The sequence below is a fragment of the Pristiophorus japonicus genome, chromosome 1, assembly GCF_044704955.1.
Source record: "Pristiophorus japonicus isolate sPriJap1 chromosome 1, sPriJap1.hap1, whole genome shotgun sequence".
NCBI classification, from domain to species: Eukaryota; Metazoa; Chordata; class Chondrichthyes; family Pristiophoridae; genus Pristiophorus; species Pristiophorus japonicus.
The window spans coordinates 119,616,081-119,640,470 of record NC_091977.1 but is presented as its reverse complement, the minus strand read 5'-3'; the positions used below and the strand labels follow the sequence as shown (position 1 = coordinate 119,640,470).

Sequence of the window (24,390 nt, the reverse complement as noted above, 5' to 3'; positions counted from 1 at the left end):
GTACTCACCACTGTCATTGCCGTCCCTCTGGGGCAAAAACAGAGGCGGCCAAGAGCGGAAAATCCAGCCCAGTGTTTGAGACTTTAATTTTGCTTCTGTAAAATTATTGTTTCATGAATTCATTAAAATTATTACAGTTTAATTTACAGTGCAGATAAAATCTGCCTGACCTTTAAGTAATTCCATAATGATGAATAATAATGAACACCCAGCATTCTTAGCTTAACCCTCTGAATATCATATAGTAGAACAGTAACACCTACCTAATGAAAGGCCGAGTGATAGCGAGGATTGTCCTGATAAACCACGACGGATGCACAATTATAAACGATTTCAAATTCTTCCTCAACCTGCATTGAAAACAAATCTCTTAGCAACAGTCACACTTCTTAATGACACACAAAAACTATTGCTGTGTTTTCTAATTGCTAACATACAGATAAATTGCCGTTTTTATTATCAACTTAACTACTTTGAAAAAATTATATTCACAATATTGGTGATCTGACAGTTTTATTTCATTGGTTTAACAAAAATACTTACAGATGGATTGTGAATTCAAAAAAATCACGGAAAATTATCACTGTGAACAAATCAGAAACTGATGAAACCTTCAAATTTATATTCTGCACTCAGTCAGTGAAGTGAAGAATAGCAAAGATCAGCAGTGTAATAAATTACTTTTCAGTTGTTATTTCTGACATTTAACACTAGGTTACTGTTTGTCTCATTGTGGGAAGCCTTTCAGTAATGTAATAGAAGCAAAAACATTTGGTTTATTCAAAATAAATTAGTGGAGAGATACATTTTTTTGGGGTGAGTGGATGTAAGAAGTTTTTTCCTCATCAACTTTAGTAATCTTAGTCAAGGAAATAGACTGTTTCCAATCAGATTCCCTTTAGTTGATCTCAGACCTAGATCAAAAATATTTAAATAAGCTGCACACTGATCGAATGCTTCTTCCAAGGATAATATAGTTTCAGGTTTTTCTCCAGTTTGGGTTCACAATTGAATTTAATCAAATTAGCTAATTCTCCATTGTGCAACCTACAACCAATGGAGAGATTACGGCCCAAGAAAGGGAGATAACAAACCTGTGCCCATTTTTTGCCAATCATAATCAATCATACGAGTATTCACAGTTCTACTCACCTGGTCTCCAGGTTGAAGTGATGCATAAGAGTGAGAAGCTATCATTTTTGATTGGAGCTTGCGTTTTGGTGCTCTGATTACAAAAAGTATACTGAAATGAAACCCCTGAAGTTGTTGGTTGGGGATGAGGGGGCAGGGCAAGAGTCTTACTCTGTTCTAGAGAGGTTGATTGTACAGCAAACAAAATAGAATACTTGCCTTCTATCAATCATTTGATAGCACTTCTTCATCCAGCTAAAACCTGGCATCTTTCTTCGTGGAGTCGCTCCATTCAGATAAATAATCATGTAGTCCTCAGCTACCAAGAGTTCTAAAGTACTAATCACATACCTGTCCCAAAAGAAAAAGGATTTTATATTACAGAACTTTAAAATCTGCATTCAGCCACTGCCTTCAGAGGTGCCAGAAACATGCCAAGAAAAACACCAACTAGTCAAAGAAAGAGGTTTGAATTTAAATCTATAAAGCTCAAGAATAATGAGTGATTTACATAACTTAAGGTGTCAAGCAAACCCTATTAATACATTTAGTTGTTTAGCTGAGAATCAAAGACGAGTACTACTCATCTCACAGGGTGCATTGGCCATCATAGTTCAACCAAGCCTCTGAGAGGTTGAAGTTGTGGGGATTCCCAAAGTAAAGAGCTCCCGGACCCTGGACCAGCCCCTTCTGTGCACCACTGACATTGTAAGGAGCAGATGCAGGTTACACCCCTTACATAGCCCCATAAGGTGGATAGTCTTGGATAGTCTGACAAAGGGTCATCGATCCGAAACGTTAACTCTGCTTTCTCTTCATAGATGCTGCCTGACCCGCTGAGATTTCCAGCATTTTCTGTTTTTATCCCATGAAATAGAGGCTGTACCTTTTACACAGCTCCATTGCAAGTACCAACATAGGTATATGTGGGTCTCAGCCTATTTTTCAGTTCTTCTGCCAGAGCTAAAATAAAAATGTGTCAAAAGAGCTGAGGATTTTCAACCTCCTTATGTTTATTTAAGAGACTGAGTTATAAATTAATATCCTTCCAATTAATTTAACAAGACTGCAAATTCACTTATTACAACCATGCATGTATGATTGGGTACATTTTCTAGGACATTTATTTAGCACCCACATTTAGCCTTTGTAGCCCTCAGACTTCATTATGTTGAATGTGTTTTTATTTAGTTATTTTCTATTTCAGGTTTGGAGAAAGACATTGTGACTAAAAGATGAGGGACTTCAATTACTTAGATAGACTGGAGAAGCTGGCATTGTTCTCCTTAGAACAGACAAGGTTGAGAGGAGATTTGATAGAGGTATTCATGAGGGGTCTAGACATAATAGAGACATTAGCAGGAGGGTCGAGAACCAGAGGACACAGATTTAAGGTGATTAGCAGAAGAACCAAAGGCGACATGAGGAAAAATGTTTTACGCAGCGAGTGGTTAGGATCTGGAATGCATTGCCTGAAAGGATGGTGGAGGCAGATACTATTGTGGCTTTCAAAAGGGAATTGAATAAGTATCTGAAGGAAAAACATTTGCAGGGCTACAGGAAAGGGCGGGGGAGTGGGACTAGCTGAAGTGCTCTTGCAGAGAGACAGCATGGGCTCGACGGGCTGAATGGCCTCCTTCTGTGCTGTAACCATTCTATGATTCTATGGCCTCCTGTTGTGCGCTGGGCGATGTCAGGAGATGTGAACCGGGTGGCCGGCTGTTTGCGGGACACAAGTTAAAGGGGAGGTGTGGACCTTTTTTTAAAAAAAAAACATTTTTTTGCCGAATTTGTCCTGTTTTGATGGTGCTATGATCGCAGGGTCCATGTCGCGATTGGTCAGCCCGACCCTCTGCTTGAGTGCCGGGCTGTTGGCATGGCACTTTCCCTCCCGGGTGGTCCAGGTAGGATCCTTTCATTACTGCAGGGTTTGCAGCTAGGGCCCTTCCCTATAAATAAGGGAAGAGCCCCTCCTCCGTGGCAGTGCTACGCGGCCCAGTGCGTAGCGCTGCAACCCTGTTTCCGACACGTACGCTCCACTTACTTTGCGCTCCACTTCCTTTCGGGGGTGGTAACCCCAATTTCTCGCGAGAGGCGAGACTTCTTGCGCCTGACCCAAATGGGGCGCAACAGAATTTTTTCTCTATGATTCTAGTGTGACAGCCATCAAATACATTGCAGCATTTCTCTTGTAATATTGATCCAATATACCTAAACTCCAGTCTGAGAAATTACATCTCAGTGCAGTTTCATTTCCATCTCCTCGAGTACGATTCTCAAGCTGGTGAAATATTGTGAAAAATCTGAGATGTGTTTTGAGCGGTACTGAACTCATTTTCAATGGCAATGGATTGAGACTGATGGAATTCAAATAGAAGCGCCAAAGAGATTTTCTTTAATCTGACTCTGCAGGATTCCATGAATTTCCAGTAAAATTGATGTTTAAAATATTTTATGCAAATTGAATGATCTTCAATTTTAATTGTGTCTGCTTCACACGTTATTTTAGTCTGTAAAATCACCTGCCATTTGTTGCAACAAAATCAATGGGAAAATTAAATTGACATTTAAAAAAAAATCTTTGTAGCTTTATTACAATTTCAGCTTTTATTCCAAGCTGGTATTCTTAATATGCTCATTAAAGACGGGATCAGAAATGCATATGAGGGAAAGATTTTTTTTCAAGTAGAACTGCTTAAAACAAAATAAATTATATTTGATTCAATCTAATTGGACTTTTCAAACCAAATTTACTCGCAAGTATGGCATGTGTAATATGGACCTATTTAATTGGATCCATTATGTCATGGTCAAACATAAGAACATAGAACATAAGAATTAGGAACAGGAGTAGGCCATCTAGCCCCTCGAGCCTGCTCCGCCATTCAACAAGGTCATGGCTGATCTGGCTGTGGACTCAGCTCCACTTACCCGCCCGCTCCCCGTAACCCTTAATTCCCTTATTAGTTAAAAATCTACATATCTGTGACTTGAATACATTCAATGACCTAGCCTCAACTGCTTCCTTGGGCAGAGAATTCCACAGATTCACAACACTCTGGGAGAAGAAATTCCTTCTCAACTCGGTTTTAAATTGGCTCCCCTGTATTTTGAGGCTGTGACCCCTAGTTCTAGTCTCCCCCACCAATGGAAACAACCTCTCTGTCTCTATTTTGCCTATCCCTTTCATTATTTTAAATGTTTCTATAAGATCACCTCTCGTCCTTCTGAACTCCAACGAGTAAAGACCCAGTCTACTCAATCTATCATCATAAGGTAACCCCCTCATCTCTGGAATCAACCTAGTGAATCGTCTCTGTACCCCCTCCAAAGCCAGTATATCCTTCCTTAAGTAAGGCGACCAAAACTGCACGCAGTACTCCAGGTGCGGCCTTACCAATACCCTATACAGTTGCAGAAGGACCTCCCTGCTTTTGTACTCCATTCCTCTCGCAATGAAGGCCAACATTCCATTCGCCTTCCTGATTACCTGCTGCACCTGCAAACTAACTTTTTGGGATTCATGCACAAGGACCCCCAGGTCCCTCTGCACCGCAGCATGTTGTAATTTCTCTCCATTCAAATAGTATTCCCTTTTTTTGTTTTTTTTCCCCCAAGGTGGATGACCTCTCACTTTCCGACATTGTATTCCATCTGCCAAACCTTAGCCCATTCGCTTAACCTATCTAAATCTCTTTGCAGCTCTCTGTGTCCTCTACACAACCCGCTTTCCCACTAATCTTTGTGTCATCTGCAAATTTTGTTACACTACACTCTGTCCCCTCTTCCAGGTCATCTATGTATATTGTAAACAGTTGTGGTCCCAGCACCAATCCCTGTGGCACACCACTAACCACCGGTTTCCAACCTGAAAAGGACCCATTTATCCCGACTCTCTGCTTTCTGTTAGCCAGCCAATTCTCTATCCATGCTAATACATTTCCACTGACTCCGCGTACCTTTATCTTCTGCAGTAACCTTTTGTGTGGCACCTTATCGAATGCCTTTTGAAAATCTAAATACACCACATCCATCGGTAAACCTCTATCTGCTATGCTCGTTATATCCTCAAAGAATTCCAGTACATTAGTTAAACATGATTTCCCCTTCATGAATCCATGCTGTGTCTGCTTGATTGCACTATTCCTATCTAGATGTCCCACTATTTCTTCCTTAATGATAGTTTCAAGCATTTTCCCCACTACAGATGTTAAACTAACCGGCCTATAGTTACCTGCCTTTTGTCTGCCCCCTTTTTTAAACTAAGGCGTTACATTAGCTGTTTTCCAATCCGCTGGTACCTCCCCAGAGTCCAGAGAATTTTGGTAGATTATAACGAATGCATCTGCCATAACTTCCGCCATCTCTTTTAATACCCTGGGATGCATTTCATCAGGGCCAGGGGACTTGTCTACCTTGAGTCCCATTAGCCTGTCCAGCACTACCCCCTTAGTGATAATGATTGTCTCAAGGTCCTCCCTTCCCACATTCCTGTGACCAGCAATTTCTGGCATGGTTTCTGTGTCTTCCACTCTGAAGACCGAAGCAAAATAATTGTTTAAGGTCTCAGCCATTTCCACATTTTCCATTATTAAATCCCCCTTCTCATCTTCGAAGGGACCAACATTTACTTTAGTCACTCTTTTCCGTTTTATATATCTGTAAAAGCTTTTACTATCCGTTTTTATGTTTTGCGTAAGTTTACCTTCGTAATCGATCTTTCCTTTCTTTATTGCTTTCTTAGTCATTCTTTGCTGTCGTTTAAAATTTTCCCAATCTTCTATTTTGCCACTAACCTTGGCCACCTTATACGCATTGGTTTTTAATTTGATACTCTCCTTAATTTCCCTGGTTATCCACGGCTAGTTATCCCTTCTCTTACCGCCCTTCTTTTTCATTGGAATATATTTTTGTTGAGCATTATGAAAGAGCTCCTTAAAAGTCCTCCACTGTTCCTCAATTGTGCCACTGTTTAGTCTGCGTTTCCAGTCTACTTTAGCCAACTCTGCCCTCATCCTACTGTAGTCCCCTTTGTTTAAGCATAGTATGCTCGTTTGAGACACTACTTCCTCACCCTCAATCTGTATTACAAATTCAACCATACTGTGATCACTCATTCCGAGAGGATCTTTTACAAGGAGATCGTTTATTATTCCTGTCTCATTACACAGGACCAGATCTAAGATAGCTTGCTCCCTTGTAGGTTCTGTAACATACTGTTCTAAGAAACAATCCCGTATGTATTCTTTGAATTCCTCCTCCAGGCTACCCAGTGCGATTTGAGTTGATCAATCGATATGTAGGTTAAAATCCCCCATGATTACTGCTGTTCCTTTTTCACATGCCTCCATTATTTCCTTGATTATTGCCCGACCCACCGTGAAGTTATTATTTGGGGGCCTATAAACTATTCCCACCAGTGACTTTTTCCCCTTACTATCGCTAATCTCCACCCACAATAATTCAACATTTTGTTCATTAGAGCCAATATCGTCTCTCACAACTGCCCTGATATCATCCTTTATTAACAGAGCTACCCCACCTCCTTTCCCTTCTTGTCTATCTTTCCGAATCGTCAGATACCCCTGTATGTTTAATTCCCAGTCTTGGCCACCCTGCAACCATTTGTAATGATTTGTGCCATCAACTCATTTACTTTATTTCGAATGCTGAGTGCATTTAGGTAGAGTGTTTTAATACTAGTTTTTAATCCATGATTTTTAGTTTAACAGGACATGCAATATCTAGATATACATGAAAATATTAAAATCAAACTCCAATCTTATTTTCAAAATTAACCAAAAATAAAATCAAAGCAATAAATTATTTTGCATAATAGACACACACAATTGTAGATAAAATTGAGTCAAACAGGATAGATGACCTGCCAAACTTTAAAATCAGGCTTGGTTTAATTAAATATTTTTGAAAATATGCATGCATCAATTACTCAAAGTTGTATAATGATAATATTGAAATGATGTCACATGATCAACAACAACTTGCATGTATATAGCACATTTAACATAGTGAAACGTTCCAAGGCACTTCACAGGTGCATTACGAGATAAAGATTTTGCCACTGAGCCGCATAAGTAGAAATTAGCGCAGGTGACCAAAAAGAGGTATGTTTTAAAGAGTGTCTTGAAGGAGAAAAGAGGTGGAGAGGCAGCGAGGTTTAGGCAGGAAGTTCCAAAGCTTGGGGCCGAGGCAACAGAAGGCATGGCCACCAATGGTTTAGCGATTATAATCAGGGACGCTCAAGACGGCAGAATTAGAGGACCGCAGACATCTTGGGGGGGTTCTGGGGCTGGAGGAGATTAGAGAGATAGGGAGGAGCGAGACCATGGAAGGATTTGAAAATAAGGATGAGAATTTTGAAATCGAGGAGTTGCTTAACCGGAAGACAATGTAGGTCAGCGAGCACAGGGGTGATGGGTGAGCGGGACTTGGTGCGAGTTAGGCCATGGGCAGCTGAGTTTTCGATCACCTCTAGTTTACGTAGGGTACAATGTGGGAGGGCAGCCAGGAGTGTGTTGGAATAGTCAAGTCTAAAGGTAACAAAGGTATTGGCTGAGGGCTTCAGCAGAAGATGAGCTGAGGCAAGGGCGGAGACGGGCAATGTTACAGACGTGGAAATAGGCGGTCTTAGTTATATTGCGGATATATGGTCAAAAGCTCATTTCTGGGTCAAATATGACACCAAGGTTGCGAACAGTCTGGTTCAGACAGAAGTTGGGTCGAGAGATGGAGTCAGTGGCCAGGGAACGGAGTTTGTAGCGGGTACCGAAAACAATGGCTTTGGTCTTTCCAATATTCAACTGGAGAAAATTTATGCTCATCCAGAACTGGATGCCGAGCAAGCAGTCTGATCAGCTCTGTATATCCTACAAAGTCAAACATTGGGTGAATATTGTTCATAAATAAGTTTTTCTATCTCCTCCCAACAGGAATTAATATATAATTTAAAATAAATATACTTTTGTTTAAGACACAAAAGCCCCACAGGAAAAGTGGTCCAACTGTGGCTAACGAAAAATTAAAGATAGTATTAGATCAAAGTAAAAGGCTTATAATGTTGCCAAAAAGAACAGCAAGCCTGAGGATTGGGAGAATTTAGAATTCAGCAAAAGAGGACCAAGAAATTGATAAAGAAAGGGAAAATAGAATATCAGAGTAACTAGCGAGAGACATAGAAACAGGCTGTAACAGCTTCCATAGGTATGTAAAAAGGAAACGATTAGCGAAAGTAAATGTGGGTCCCTTACAGGCTGAGACAGGAGAAATTATAATGGGGAATAAGGAAATGGCAGAGAAATTAAACAAATACTTTGTGTCTGTCCACGGAAGAAAATGCAAAAATCCTCTCGGAAATAGTGGAGAACCAAGGGTCTAGCGAGAATGAGGAACTGAAAGAAATTAGTATTAGTAAAAAATTAGTACTAGAGAAATTAATGGGACTGAAAGCTGATAAATCCCAGGGACCTGATGGCCTACATCCTAGGGTTTTAAAAGAGATGGCTATAGTGGATGCATTGTTTGCCATCTTCAAAATTCCATAGATTCTAGAACGGTTGCCACGGATTGGAAGGTAGCAAATGTAACCCCACTATTTAAGAAAGGAGGGAGAGAGAAAACAGGGAACTACAGACCAGTTAGCCTGACATCAGCAGGGAAAATGTTAGAATCTATTATTAAGGACGTGCTAACAGGGCACTTAGAAAATAATAATAGGCTTGGGCAGAGTCAACATGGATTTATGAAAAGGAAATCGTGTTTGACAAATCTGTTTCTTGAGGTTGTAAACTAGTTGAATATATAAAGGGGAACAAGTGGATGTGCTGCATCTGAATTTTCAAAGGCATTCAATAAGGTGCCACACAAGAGGTTATTAAATAAAATGAGGGCTCACGGCATTGGGGGTAATATATTAGCATGGAAGGATTGTTAATGGACAGAAAACAGAGAATAGGAATAAACGGGTCATTTTCTGATTGGTAGGCTGTAACTATTGGTGTACTGCAAGGATCAGTGCTTGGCCCTCAGCTATTCACAATCTATATCAATGATTTAGATGAGGGGACCAAATGTAATATCTCCAAGTTTGCTGATGATACAAAGCTAGGTGGGAATGAAAGTTGTGAGGAGGATGCAAGAGGCTTGAAGAGGATATAGACAGGCTAAGTGAGTGGGCAAGAACACGGCAAATGGAATATAGTGTGGAGGAAGTTATTCCCTTTGGTGAGAAAACAGAAAAGCAGTGTATTTTTCTTTAAACGGTGAGAGATTGGGAAATGTTGATGTTCAGAGGGATCTAGGTGTCCTTGTACATGAAAGTTAATATGCAGGTACAGCAAGCAATTAAGAAAGCAAATAGTATGAGAGTATAAAAGTAAAGATGTCTTACTGCAATTATATAAGGCCCTGGTGAGACCACACTTGGGGGCCGAAATTGCCCAAAACGGGGCGCACTCTCCATTTTAAAAAAGTTTTTGTAAAATGTTTTTCACCACCGCAACCCATACGGCAGCGATGCCCTCAATATTCGGCACTTTGAAGTTTTTTTCCGGTTGGGACGGATGTTGTGGTGGCTGCGGGACATAGGTGCCCTTGCAGCGGCTCGGCCACTCCGACCAGTCATTAGCACCGCATTAGAATTACGATGATGCATAACAATATTGCTCCCCTTCAGGTAAAGGGGAAAGCCGCTGTAAACTCTGCATCTTTCTTACATAGGTTCACTGGGAGGGTTTCGGCCAAGCCAATGGCCTGGCACCCAAGAGGGGTCGAAAACCGGGGAGCATAATTGTCAGCCTGACCTGACAAAAAATAAAATGGTGTCACCAGCAGCGCTACCTCCCCTTTAAGGGTGGCCACGCCACCGACCAACAAGTGCACTGACAGAAAAAGCTGTCGAGGGCGCCGGTTAGCAGCGACGCTGCTCCCGCAGGGCAATTCCGCAAAAGGGATATTTCCCGCGGGGCAATTGCGTGAAGGGGTTGGCGCCAGTCGGTAAGGGGTCGGCACATGCATGCTGCAGCGGAAAAAGGGGCGGAGAGGTCCCCTACAACGCTCCGACCCTGGGAAACAGCAATTTAAAAAATGGCGGCCCCTCCGCAGAGACCCGCCCCGTGGCCACTGTTTTCAGGTGCCTGGAGGCCTTATTGGAAGGGGAAATTTTCGGCCCCCAGGAGTATTGTGTACAGTTTTGGTCTTCTTACCTAAAGAAGGATATACTTGCCATAGGGGGAGTGCAACGAAGATTCACCATACTGATTTCTGGGATGGGGGGATTATCCTATGAGGAGAGATTGAGTAGACTAACCTATATTCTCTAGAATTTAGAAGAATGAGAGGTGATCTCAATGAAACATATAAAATTCTTAGCAAAGTTGCAGGGAAGATGTTTCCTCTGGCTGGGGAGTCTAGATCCAGGGGTCACAGTCTCAGAATATGGGGTCGGCCATTTAGGACTGAAAGGAGAAGACATTTCTTCACTCAGAGGATGGTGAATCTTTGGAATTCTCTATCCCAGAGAGCTGTGCAGGGTCAGTCGTTGAGTATATTCAAGACAGAGATCAATAGATTTTTGGATATTAAGGGAATCATGGGATATGGGGATAGTACAGGAAAAGTGGAGTTGAGGTAGAAGATCAGCCATGATATTGAATGGTGGAGCAGGCTCAAGGGGCCGATTGGCCTACTCCTGCTCCTATTTCTTATGTTCTTATGAATCTAGTATACAAATCATGATTTGGCTATTTCATTTCCTGCAAGTAGTAAATCAGGCAGTTTCATAACCCAGCCCCGCCAGACTTTAGGGAATGAATAATGTGTTATCGTGGATGTTGCATTGAATTTCCACATTAAGACTTATTGCTGATTTGAGAGTTGGGTTTTATAAATATCCTACAATGTTACAGTATTTAAATTTTTGTTTTGATCTTCACACCCGTTCCTTGGATATCAAAACTACATGGAAAATGATTTAGGGTTCCTATGATTAAATCAATCTTCCAAATTGATGCTGATTGTGTGCTCAACATGCATTTCTGTTTGAAATAAATGACTCTAATGAAATGAGATCTACACTAAATATGGCAAAAATTACAAAGGTAAAGGCTGTCAAGAGAATGATGAATCTGTAGTGACTCTACGAGGAACAAAGGTTAAAATTAATTCGGTCATAGTATACAAAATTACTGCTAAGAGATCATTTTTAAAACGCAAGTTATTTTTACAGACAATAATAAATGAGCTTTCTGTTCAGAAGCTTATATAATTCACTGCTGGACATTTGCCGGTCTCCCCGCAAGACAGTGGGGTGAAATTGGTCGATACCAATGGTAGCACAAAACCAATGGTAAATTGGTAGCCTGTTTTACACCATGCACAATTTTCTTTTCCATCACTAAAATGGTTTCTGATTCACTATGAGCCCATGTCATACTGCTGATGAAGACTAATTTCACCCATCACATCGGTCTTATTTGCTCTGATGGATGGAGGATTTTTCATTTTTCGTTATTAAATGACCCCGGTGAATATAATAGGTTACATAATGCAAGTGATCGTAATTGTAAGTAAATACTGGAAAAGTACTGTCGAAGGCTAATAGAGACAAGTACATTCAGCCTTTTAAAATAACATGCATAAAAAGCAAAAACTTGCAAATGTTAAAAATCTGAAATAAAACAGGAAATGCTGGAAACATATGCTAATGTTTGTTTCTAGAAGAAGAAGCAAAGCTGAAAGAAGATTTGAGGCCGTGTATAAATACCTTGGGGTCAAAATTGCCCCTCCCGATAAAGCCTCTGGCTGGCTGAAAGCGACGGCCATGGGGCAGCGCGGAATTGCCGCCGGCTTGCAGCAGACTAGCCGACGTTCACGGAATTGCCCTCGGGTTTTTGCTGTGGTATGAAGATCCGCCCCACTCCCCCCACTTCTGCCCCACTCCTGCAGATGCATCCTTAACAACATTATCAGAGCGTGCACCACAGCCACTCCGCCCGGGAAGGTAATTTCAGGTGAAAAAGTCTTCTGACCGCCTGTCGGTGCCCCCGACAGTTTTTGGGTCAGTACACAATGCCGGTTCAAGACCGCCAGCGGACTTTAAAGGCGTGTTGCGTATATCTCCATTTTTTTGGACATCTCTCAAGTTTGTCTGTTGCCTTGTTCAGAGAGGCAGTGAGTGTTAGTGGGCTAGGTTCCTCAATCTCAACAACACAGAGGCCTCATTGTGGAGGTTGTGCTTGCGGAGGCAATGGGCTCAGTGCTGGCAGCGGAATGCCTCCTGCAAATTATGTGCAGCAGGAAGGCACACAGGAGAAGACGGCACCATCTCCACCGGCTCCGGAGGCAGCAGGCAAGGGTGACAGCAGACATGGCTGGCCAACATGCAGAAGGCCATGGAAATGGCGACAGACCTCAACCCAGAGATGTGGCACAGGAAGGACCTGGCATCAGGAGGAAGGTCAGGTATGCTGACCCCCCCCACACCAGATAGTGGACAAAATTGAAAGGAGGAATGATGCACAGGAGGCAGATGCTTGCCAGCAGTAGGCTGCAGAGGGTGAGCAGCAGCAAGAGCATGAGAGAGAAGGCAATGAGGCAGCTGCCCATAGGAAGCATAGATGTGGTGGGAGAAGGCCCTATCGTGCAAGGGTCGACAGGCATCAGTTTTTGTTTATGGACCTGACGGATGACCAATGTTTTCGTAGACCGATTCTGGAAGGACGTCATCAGAGAGCTGTGCAATATTCTGCAGCAAGATCTCCAGCCTAAGACAAGGCTGAGGACAGCTCTGACCGTCGCAACCAAAGTGACCATAGCACTCTCAATTTCTATGCCACTCTTTCCAAGCTGCTACACCAGACATAGCGAACATTTTTCAGTTCGCCACGCATTGCTCCATCCGTCAAGTGACAGACGCTCTCTGTAAGAGAAGGAATGACTACATTTCATTCCCAATGAGCAGCGAGAAGCAGTTGGAGCGGCAGACCGGATTTGTGCAAACTGCAAGCTTTCCCTAGGGTTCAGGGCGCCACAGACTGCACCCACATCACATTGAGGGCGCCACAAAACAATCCGGAGATGTTCAGAAACCGCAAGGGATTCCACTCCCTCAATGTGCAGCTGGTGTGCGACCACCACCACAAAATCATGGCAGTTGATGCCCAGTATCCTAGCAGCAGCCACGATGCTTTCATCCTGCGCTAACCAGTGTGCCCGGCGTGTTTGCTGGCCCATCCAAGATTGCGGCTAGCTCCTTGGAGACAAGGGCTACCCACTGTGCACTTGACTGCTGACTCCCCTCCGCAACCTCAGGACTGCTGCACAGCAAGCCTACAATGACTCTCTCATTCAGCCACCAGGTGCTTAATTGAGCAGACCATCAGAATCCTTAAGCAGAGGTTTGTTGCCTGGACCGGTCTGGTGGCGTGTTGCAGTACTCACCTGAGCAGGTCTCCCCATTCGTGGTCATCTGCTACATGCTTCACAACCTGGCAATCATGAGGGCACAACCATTGGAGGACGAGCCAGCAATAGCACCTGAGAAGGACCAGGAGGAGGAGGCACAGGAGCACGACGCACAGGAGGATAAAGAGGAGGATGCGGGTCGCCGGCCACATAGGAGGCGGCGTCGCCATCCAAACCTTGTAAGGGAAGTCCTAAATCGTCTCATTGCTGCTCATGTCCAATGAGTTCATGCAACCTTCATCTTTGCATCTCCATGGCCATCCCAAAGAGCCCTTTCACACATCATTGCCCTCAGTGAAATGAGAGACCTGCACAGATATGGGAACCCAAATAAAGATTTATTACACAAGGAAGGTGCAAAAACCCATCTACATTCATTTATCACCCTTGTGCATTTCCTTATAACTCTCTTATGCAACCCTATTCTGGAACTACGCTGCAGTGTCTCCCCTGTGGCTGCCTCATGCATCTGGAAAGGCAGCTGTGTATAAGGTGTCAAAACTACAGATATCCCTCTAGGACCCTCTCGACCAGCTCTGGCCCTGAAAGAGCCGACTGCAGACTGAGCAGCACCCTCCTCGGTGCGTTGTCAGCCTTGGCTCGAGCGAGTCCATGTTTCTCGGCAATGGCAGAGTGACAGGTCTGAGGTCAGGACTGCTGTGATCCTGAGAGAGCACATCATCATCCTGGTCCGAGGAGCCTGCGCCACTCCCCTGGGGCAGCACTTCATCATTGCCACCAATTTGAGGGAGCACAGGTCGGTGGCGCAACACCCATAGGTTCCCCCGTGGACCCAGTCATGATGGCAACTGCCAGATCTTGCCTGGGATCCAGCTGAGACTACATGACAGCAGACACAGTCTCGACGCCACCAGAGAAGACAGCAGTAAAACGCTCCGTGAGCTTCCAGGGCCACGGCCATCCTCTCCAAAGTAGCACTCAGACGCTCATTCATTTGCGCCTGTGCTGTAATGGCAGCTGCCACATCTCCCAACGAGACGCGGCATCACAGCTGGATCCGCTTGGTCACTCTGGAGTCTACCATTGTCTATGCACTGGCAATGACGTGCTCTATGGTGTGCGCAGAGCTGTCCACAATGCAGGAGGCAGACTCCTCCACGCTCCTGGCCACTTGCGACAGGCTCTCCGGCACCCTTGCCATTGCCCACAACATCTGGGAATGCATGGCCTCCATCCTTCTTTCATAAGCCCCAACATCGATGGGCTCATCTGAGTGCTCTTCAGCAGAACTTGCGTGCGAACTCGCCCCCCCCGCAGAAAGATGGCACCCAAGCTTGCCTTGGCCCTTGACCATGATGCAGCCTGTTAGTCCCCAGTGCATCACCCAGTGCAGACCCGTCTGCTACATCTAACATTCCCGACCACGTACTCCCAGTATCTGAGCTGGCACTTGCGAGTGTAGGAAGTGGTGACGCGGTGCTGCCAGCGGTGTCCCCCTCTTCCTCGTCCTCATCGGACATGGCGCCAATAGATGGAGTGGACTCTTGGGTGTTGTCGTGGCTTTCGCTCCCAATGGCCTCTAGGGTCTTGTCATGGCTTTGACTGCCAGTGGCATCAAGGCTGTCATCCTAGCTTTGGCTCACACATGGGGTCTCAACTGCAATCATAAATGGCACAAGGGCACAAGGGTTCCTGTGACGGTGAGGTCACAGCACCATGCAGCCTGCAACTTGCACACCATCATAAGCAAACGTGCAGTAGCTGCTGGCATTTTCAGGGAGAGATGGCATTAAAGGAAGGCCTTCACTTACCAATGCTGCCCCCAGTGGGATCGGCACAACCGGCAGCCACAGGGAAGGCAACATGTGGGCCCACTTGTCTCTGAACCCTTTCTTCCAGGTGAGTGAGCTGCTGGATCTCTGGCTCACCACTTCAAGTCTTTTGTTGCTCAATATTATTGTGAGAAACCTTTGCCTGCAAAGCAAATAAGGCTTGCTGAGTAGCAATGTCATGAGGCCTCAGCAATGAGTGCAAGTGTGGGTCCATTACATGTAGCTGTAACTCTGACGTGAAAGGGAGCCTCCATTGCGAGAACAGGCCTGAACAATCAAATGTTGCTTCAGTGACTATATAGTGAAGGTTGGAAATAAGAGAAACTGAAGGGGAGGCTCACAGATGTAATCAGGAAGGCAAATGGAATGTTGGCCTTTATTGCAAAGGTGATAGAATATAAAAGCAGAGAAGTTCTGCTACAACTGTACAGGGTATTGGTGAGGCCACACATGGTGTACTGCACTCAATTTTGGTCTCCGTATTTAAGGAAGGATATACTTACATTGGAGGCTGTTCAGAGAGGGTTGATTCCGGAGATGAGGGGGTTGACTTATGAAGATAGGCTGAGCAGGTTGGGCCTATACTCATTGGAATTCTGAAGAATGAGAGGTGATCTTATCAAAACATATAAGATAATGAGGGGGCTCGACAAGGTGGATGCAGAGAGGATATTTCCACTCATAGGGAAAATTAAAACTAGGGGACATAGTCTCAGAATAAGGAGCCACCCATTTAAAACTGAGATGAGGAAGAATTTCTTCTCTCAGAGGGTTGTAAATCTGTGGAATTCTCTGCCCCAGAGAGCAGTAGAGCCTGGGTCATTGAATATATTTAAGGCGGAGATAGATTTTTGAGCGATAAGGGAATAAAGGGTTATGTGGAGTGGGCAGGGAATTGGAGCTGAGTCCATGATTACATTAGCCATGATCTTATTAAATGGCAGAGCAGGCTCGACAGGCCAAATGGCCTATTCCTGCTCCTATTTCTTATGTTCTTATGTCGGTGGAAGGTGAGGAGTTGGGGGAACATGTACTCACTTTCATCAGGCAATTATGTCGTTCAGCTTTTTGCGGTATTGGGTCATGAATGGAGGCCCCCCGAGACCTCCACAGCAATCTCTCTCCAGGCATTAATGAACACCGTGTGAGTCGGTCTGCCTCGATGAGGGTCTTGAGTTCCGCGTCCAAAATTCTGCTAGCCCTCCTTGCTCCTCCTGGATTCGCTATGCCTTCGAATCAAACAGATTCCCTGCTCGGGGCCTAGCTGCAAACCCTGCCCTTTAAGGAGACCTGAAACATTAACTCTGTTTCTCTCTCCACAGATGCTGCCTGACTTGTTGAGTATTTCCAGCATTTTCTGTTTTTATTTACCATTTTCATTGTTGGTTTGTAATATTTAGTAATTGTTGTGTATGGAGAAATAGTCAGAGTGAACACTGTGAGCTCAAAGTAAAGTGTGACCTTAGTCTTTTATTGCAGGTCTCCAGAGTGCCTCTCCAATCTGTGAAGCCTCCTTAGATACCTGTGCTCCCAAGGGATTATGGGATCCTTTGGGACTCCAGGGGATGAGCCTTCTGGTGGCTGTACAGAGTAAATGCAAGTTTACATATATAACAACACTCCCCGCCCCAAAGTCAATAATGTAACTATTTACAATGTGAGTTGATCTGGGGCCCTTCTTGCCCTGGTTGATCGTCTCGGTGTGAAAGCTAGTGTTGTTGAATCATTTGTTGGGCCCTCGCTGGGCTGCTGTGCAGCTGGCCTTGCTGGGCTGCCTGGTGTGTTGGGCCCTGCAGGGCTGCTGTGGATGATGGGTTCTGCTTCGTGGTCAACCGTGGTGCCGATTGCCACTGATGTGTATGTTGGGGGATCAAAAAAGGTAGGGTCCAAGATGGGTTGCTCAGGATAGTCCATGAATCTGAGTTTGATTTGGTCCAAGTGTTTCCGGTGAATGAGTCCGTTTGAAAGTTTGACCCGAAACACGCTGCTTCCCTCTTTGGCCACGACAGTGCCGGGAAGCCACTTGGGACCTTGTCCATAATTTAATACAAATACAGGATCATTGATTTCAATTTCATGTGACACATTTGCGCTATCATGGGATGCACTTTGTTGAAGCCGCCTGCTCTCTACCTGTTGATGTAGATTAGGGTGAACTAACGAAAGCCTTGTCTTAAGTGCTCTTTTCATGAGCAGTTCAGCAGGTGGGATCCCAGTGAGTGAGTGGGGTCTCGTGCGGTAGCTAAGCAGGACTCGGGATAGGCGAGTCTGCAGTGAGCCTTCAGTTACTCTCTTCAAGCCTTGCTTGATGGTTTGCATTACTCTCTCTGATCATTGGACGCTGGTTTAAACGGGGCAGATGTGACATGTTTGATCCCGTTACGGGTCATAAATTCTTTGAACTCAGCACTGGAAAAACATGGCCCGTTGTCGCTCACCAAGACATCGGGTAGGCCGTGTGTGGCAAACATGGCCCGCAGGCTTTCAGTAGTGGCAGCGGACATGCTAGCCGACATTATCTCACATTCAATCCACTTGGAGAACGCGTCTACAACCACAAGGAACATTTTACCCAAGAACGGGCCTGCATAGTCGACGTGTACCCTCGACCACAGTTTGGAGGGCCAAGACCATAAACTTAGCCTTGCCTCCCTGTGTGCATTGCTTAACTCTGAGCATGTATTACATCTGTGAACGTAGGACTCTAAGTCCGCATCGATACTGGGTCACCACACGTGGGATCTAGCTATCGCTTTCATCATTACGATGCCTGGGTGGGTACTGTGGAGGCCATTGATGAAGGTGTCTGCACTTCTTGGGGGGACCACTACTCGATTGTCCCACAGAAGGCAGTCTGCCTGTGTATACATTTCATCTTTACGCCACTGGAACAGCTTTATCACTTCCTGCATTTCCACTGGGACACTGGACCAACTCCCATGAAGCACACAACGTTTGACTAGAGATAATATGGGGTCCTGGCTTGTCCAGGTTTTGATCTGCCAGGCAGTGACGGGTGATTGCTCACTCTCAAATGGTTCCATAACCATGGCTAGATCTGTGGGCTGCGCCATTTCCACCCCCATGGTGGGCAATGGCGGCCTACTGAGAGCATCGGCGCAGTTTTCCGTGCCCGGCCTGTGGCAGATGGCGTTGTTGTATGCGGACAACGTTAGCGCCCATCTCTGGATGCGGGCTGATGCGTTGGTATTTATCCCTTTACTCTCAGAAAACAGGTATATAAGTGGCTTATGGTCAGTTTCCAATTTGAATTTTAGCCCAAACATGTATTGATGCATTTTCTTTACCTCAGACACATGCTAACGCTTCTTTTTCAATCATGCTTAGACAGACTCCTGGATGCATAAGCAACCGGTTGCAGTTTCCCAAAATCATTAGCTTGTGGCAATACACACCCGACGCCATATGACGATGCATCACATGCTAGTACCAAACGCTTACATGGATCATACAACACAAGCAATTTGTTTGAGCATAACAATTTTTTCGCTTTTACAAAGGCATTTTCTTGGCTTTTGCCCCAAACCCATTCGGCTCCTTTTCATAGTAAGACATGTAGTGGTTCTAGCAGTGTGCTGAGACCCGGTAAGAAGTTACCAAAGTAGTTCAAGAGTCCCAGAAACGACCGCAGCTCCGTCACATTCTGTGGACTCGGTGCATTCTCGATTGACTCCATCTTGGCGTTGGTGGGCCTGATGCCGTCCGCTGCAATCCTCCTTCCCAAGAACTCCACTTCAGGGAAACGCACATCGAGCGTTTTAACCTGAGCCCCACGCGGTTGAGTCAATTAAAGAACCTCCTCCAGGTTCTGCAGGTGCTCGACTGTGTTCCGACCTGTGACCAAGATGTCGTCCTGGAAGACCACAGTGTGCGGGACCAATGTCAGTAAACTTTCCATGTTTCTCTGGAATATCGCCGCTGCTGATCGGATTCCAAATGGGCATCTGTTATAAACAAAGACCTTTGTGAGTGTTGATGCAGGTGAGGGCCTTCGATGATTCCTCCAGTTCCTGCGTCATGTAGGCTGAAGTCAGATCCAGCTTCGTGAATGTCTTTCCTCCCGCCAGCATTGCAAAGTGGTCGTCAGCCTTTGGTAGTGGGCATTGATCCTGCAGGGAGAAACGATTGATGGAATCTGTGGTGATTACATAGTAACTGACGGTGCCATCTCCCTTGAGGACTGGGACAATTGGACTGGCCCACTCGCTGAATTCCATCGGTGAAATGATGCCCTCTCTTTACAGCCGGTCTAGCTCAATCTCTATACTTTCTCTCATCAAGCACGGTACTTCTCTCGCCTTGTGATGGATGGGTCGCGCCCCCGGAATTGGTGGAGCTGCACTTTTGCTCCTTGGAATTTGCCGATGCCTGGTTCGAACAGTGAAGAAAATTTTTTTAAGACCTGGGCACACGAAGTGTCGCCAGCAGGCGATAGCACTCGGACGTCATCCCAGTTCCAGCGTATTTTTCCCAGCCAGCTCCTGCCGAGCAGCGTGGGACTATTGCCCGGTACCACCCAGAGTGGTAGTTTGTGCACCACTCCATCATAGGTGACCTTACGGTAGCACTGCTGATCTCAGGAATCAGTTATTTTGCGTAAGTTCTTAGTTTCGTGCGAACTGGAGTTAAGACTGGCCTTGAGGCCTCGTTGCACCACAACCTTTTGAAAGTTTTTTTGCCCATGATGGACTGGTTCGTGCCAATGTCCAGCTCCATTGACACCGGGAGTCCATTTAGTTCAACATTCAGCATTATCGGGGGACAATTCATGGTGAATGTGTGCACCCCATGTACCTCTACCTCCTTGATCCGAGGCTCTGGTTCATCGTGATCCTCTGTGGATCTGTCCTCCTCTGCAACGTGGTGGTTTGCAGGTTTAACAAGTTTTGCAGTGCACCTGCACACTCTTTGGAGGTGTCCCACTGTTCCACAGCCCTTGCAAACATACTCTTTGAATCGGCATGAATGGAAACGATGATCAACTCCACAGCAAGGAGTTAATGGCCTTGCATTCATCACCCTTGATGGTGGACTCAGAGATATGCGGACGTGCAGCTGCAGGTATGTGTGACCTGCCCTGTATGTTACGATTCAAAAAGAACATAACTTTGCTCACAGTACTTGTAGCAGCAGTTGTGTGCTGAGAGATTTGCTTTGTATTGTCACTGGTGGCAATGAACGCCTGGTCTATCGCTATGGCCTTACTCAAGGTTGGGGTATCTACAGCCAAAAGTTTGCGAAGTATGGTTTCGTGGCCAATGTCAAGTACGAAAAAGTCTCTGAGCATGTGCTCCAAATGTCCTTCAAATTCACAATGTCCTGCAAGGCACCTTAGCTTGGCGACATAACACGCCACTTCCTGGCCTTCAGACTTTTGTAGGTGTAGAACCGGTACCTCGCCATCAGAACGCTTTCCTTCGGGTTCAAATGCTCTCGGACCAGTGTGCACAAATCGTCGTACGATTTCTCCATGGGTTTCGCTGAAGTGAGCAGATTCTTCATGAGGCCATACCTTGGTGCCCCTCAGACGGTGAGGAGGATCGCATTTGGCAGCGTTCTCTTCCCCATCTAGCTCATTGGCCACAAAGTATTGGTCGAGTCGCTCCACAAAAGTTTCCCAATCATCTCCCTCTGAGAATTTCTCCAGGATGCCCACTGTTCTCTGCATCTTTGGATTCGCTATCTGTATCTCGTCACCAGTTGTTGTGTATGGAGAAAGAGTCAGACTGAACACTGTGAGCTCAAAGTAAAATATGACCGTAGTCTTTTATTGCAGGTCTTCAGAGTGTCTCTCCAACCTGTGAAGCCTCCTTAAATACCTGTGCTCCCAAGGGATTATGGGATCCCTTGGGACTCCAGGGGATGAGCCCTCTGGTGGCTGGTCAGAGTAAATATAAGTCCACATATATAACAGTAATTATATACACTCTTGCATTATTCATGTATTCAGTTCTTTTTTTTACTGGATATTTAAAATAGTATTCAGGGGCAGATTCATTTCAAAAACGACACATGCTTATCATAACCCATGCGGAGAAAAACAGCTACTTCTCATATAAATATTCCCTCATCCATATCCGTGGCAACAAGATCTAGCTATTAGAGGAGGTGGGGTTGTTATGTCCTCTAACAGCTAGAGATATACTTGATTATGCTCATTTGGTACAGCGGAAACTATCTGGGTTCAAGTGGACTAAGCTCATGGGCAGGGACTAATTATTGGTAATTTTATTGACCCCCCATAGTCAGACACCTGAACATGATGAATTATTATGGAAACAGATTGTAAACGGTTTTTATATAAAATGCCACCTTTGTTTGATGGATGATTTTAATTTTCCTGGAATTTCGTGGCATGATGCTTTACCCTCTGTTGTGGTGGGAAGTACAGCTGAAACATTTATTGAAAACATACAAGACTGTTTCCTGGCTCAGCATGTTAATGAAGTAACTAGGGATAATCATATATTAGATCAAGGGGCCAAAATTGCCCCTTTTTCTTTTTAAAAAGAGCAGAAAGCAATCACCACTCGGTTGGCGCGGAGGGGCCGGCAATTTGTAAATTACCCTCATTTATTTTTGGAGTGGTGTACAGGACCACCCCGGCCGTCTTCCCGCTGTGTCGGGCTTGAGGCGACTCCTTATCGACCGGAGGTGACCCCCTTTCCGCCCCGCGTGTGAAATTGCCCCGCGGGAGCAGATGGTCCACCGCTCAGTGCCCCCGACAGCTTTCCCTGGCAGGAAGCTTCTTGTGACTGGGCGGCGCGTCCGTCCTCAAAGGGGAGGGCACTCTGCTGCGGCCGCCATTTATTTTAACTATCGGCCGACTCCGAGATCGGCCCGACAATGTTGATCATGGGTTCGGCCGGGCCGCCAACAGGCAGCCCGGCACGCTCTCTTGGGTGCCAGGCCGCTAGCCCGGCTGAAACCCTCCCTGGTGGCCCAGTGGACCTAACTGAAATAAATGTAGTTCACAGCGGCCCTCCCCTTTAATTGAAGGGGAGGGACGTTATGACGCATCAGCGCGGCGCTGATGAATCAGAGCAGCGGTCGATCCGACAACGGCACTTCTGCTCCACCACCTCTCAGAACACTGCACCAACACCAAAAAAAAAACAAGACCTCAATATCGCTCAAATCTCCACCCCATGGATTGGGCAGAGAAAATTTTTTTTTAAATTGGTAAGTGCGACCCATTTGGGGCGGAGGGCAATTTTGCCTTCCTAGTGTTTAGTAATGAGCCTGACCTCCTATCAGGCTTCCATCTGGCCAACAGTGACCACAACACTATACGGTTTCAATTGGCTGGTAGAACTAAAGATGCTGAGAACCTGCAACTTGTACCAGAGTTCAGAAGAGGAAACTTCACTAAAATGACAGACGGTTTGAAATGGGTAAATTGGCTAATCCTTCTGGGAGGTGATGAGACCGATGTAAAATACAAATGGAAAGTTTTTAACAAGATAAAAAATGTGGGGGACAAAGTCAAAAGAAGGGAGTGTGATGAGAAAAAGCCCAGGTGGCTGACTGGTTATGTATAAAGACAAATAATATATAAATAGAAGTGTTTCTATAAATTAAAGGCATCTAATACTCAACTAAACAGAGTTGAGTATAAGGAATGGCTAAAGAAGATGAAGGTTGCTATTAGATCAGCTAAAAGGTTAATGCAAAAGAGGATCATTGACAATTGTGGAAAAAACTTTTTTAGTTATTTGTGAAAAGTCAAAAAATTGTCAATAACTATTGGGCCATTGAAGAATGTCCAAGGACAGGCGACAATGGACTCGCTGGGTATGGTGAAAATATTAAATGAGTACTTTGTATCTGTCTTCACTCTTGAAGATGATGCTCATCTATTAGAATTGAATGATTATACTAATAAAACTAGTAATATTAAATTAGATGAACATATTGTTTTGGATAGAATTAAAAACTTGAAAATAGATAAATCAGCCAGGCCGGATGATATCCACACTAGGGTCCTCAGGGAGATGGAACACTTGCTATGTGGGACCCTAGCCCGTATTTTTAGTAATTTACTGTACTCTGGGATGGTTTCCGTAGACTGGAAGGAGGCTAATGTAGTTCCAATCTTTAAAAATGTTAACAAGATTGACCCGGGTAATTATGGGTCTATTAGTTTGACATCAGCAATAGGAAAGATGCTTGAAGGAATCCTTAGAAGGGATGCAATTTATGATTGCTTGCATTGGGCTCAATTTTGGCCAGGAGTTGCTCCATTCTTTTTGGAGTAGGCTGCTTTTTCTGGCCTTAGTTAAAAATCCCCAATTCCCCAATCAATTTGCACCAGCGTAACTCACTTAGTTACTTTTTTTTAGGTTTGTTTTTTTTCTCAAAAGGGGGCGTTGCCAGCCACCTACGCCAGTTTTGGCCATTTAGGCAACTTTGGCCAGCTAATAGTTACGCCATTTCTACTTACATCGGTGTATGTGGCCACTTGAGAAAACCCTTGTGGAGAGTTAAAGAAATCGGCGTAGGTAAGTACATTGCAGGTGATTCAGCCTGGGATAGGGGCGGGAAGCGGAGAGGACCTGGACTGAACCAACCAAGCCTTTAGGGAACAGACTTACAAAACCATCCTTCCTTCACACAATTAAAATAATAAATAAAAAATTGATGTCCTACCTTCAGCACTCGGCCCGGGACTCACAGAACACATGCAGGAGAATTCACAGAACTCATCAGCAGGCAGGAGAACTCACAGATCGCACCGGGAGGCCACTCGGCCAGGGCTAGGGGCGGAAAAACTCACCAGCAGGCAAGAGAACTCACAGAACTCACCTGCAGGCCACTTGGCCTGGGCTAGGGGCGGGAGAACGAACTGGCCGACATCGGGGCAGTATCAAGCCTTCAAAATGTTATCAGTAAAATCGACCTTATTTACAGCTTGGTGCTGGGAGAGGGAACAAAACTTCTACATTTTGGGCATCCAGTGTCAGAA

The 24,390-nt window shown here is 45.0% G+C and overlaps 1 protein-coding gene across 3 annotated transcripts in view; it reads right to left on the bottom strand.

Annotated features, from left to right (window-relative positions):
• The window catches only part of LOC139265594 (protein prune homolog 2-like), an 808,581-nt gene that overhangs the window by 56,792 nt on the left and 727,399 nt on the right, over window positions 1–24,390 (bottom strand). For all 3 annotated transcript variants that reach the window (XM_070882707.1, XM_070882715.1, XM_070882724.1), the window contains 2 exons: window positions 1,351–1,482; window positions 264–350 (listed from right to left, as the gene is read on the bottom strand). In XM_070882707.1, coding sequence (XP_070738808.1) covers window positions 264–350; window positions 1,351–1,482 — 219 coding nt within the window. The remainder of the gene's footprint in view (window positions 1–263; window positions 351–1,350; window positions 1,483–24,390) is intronic.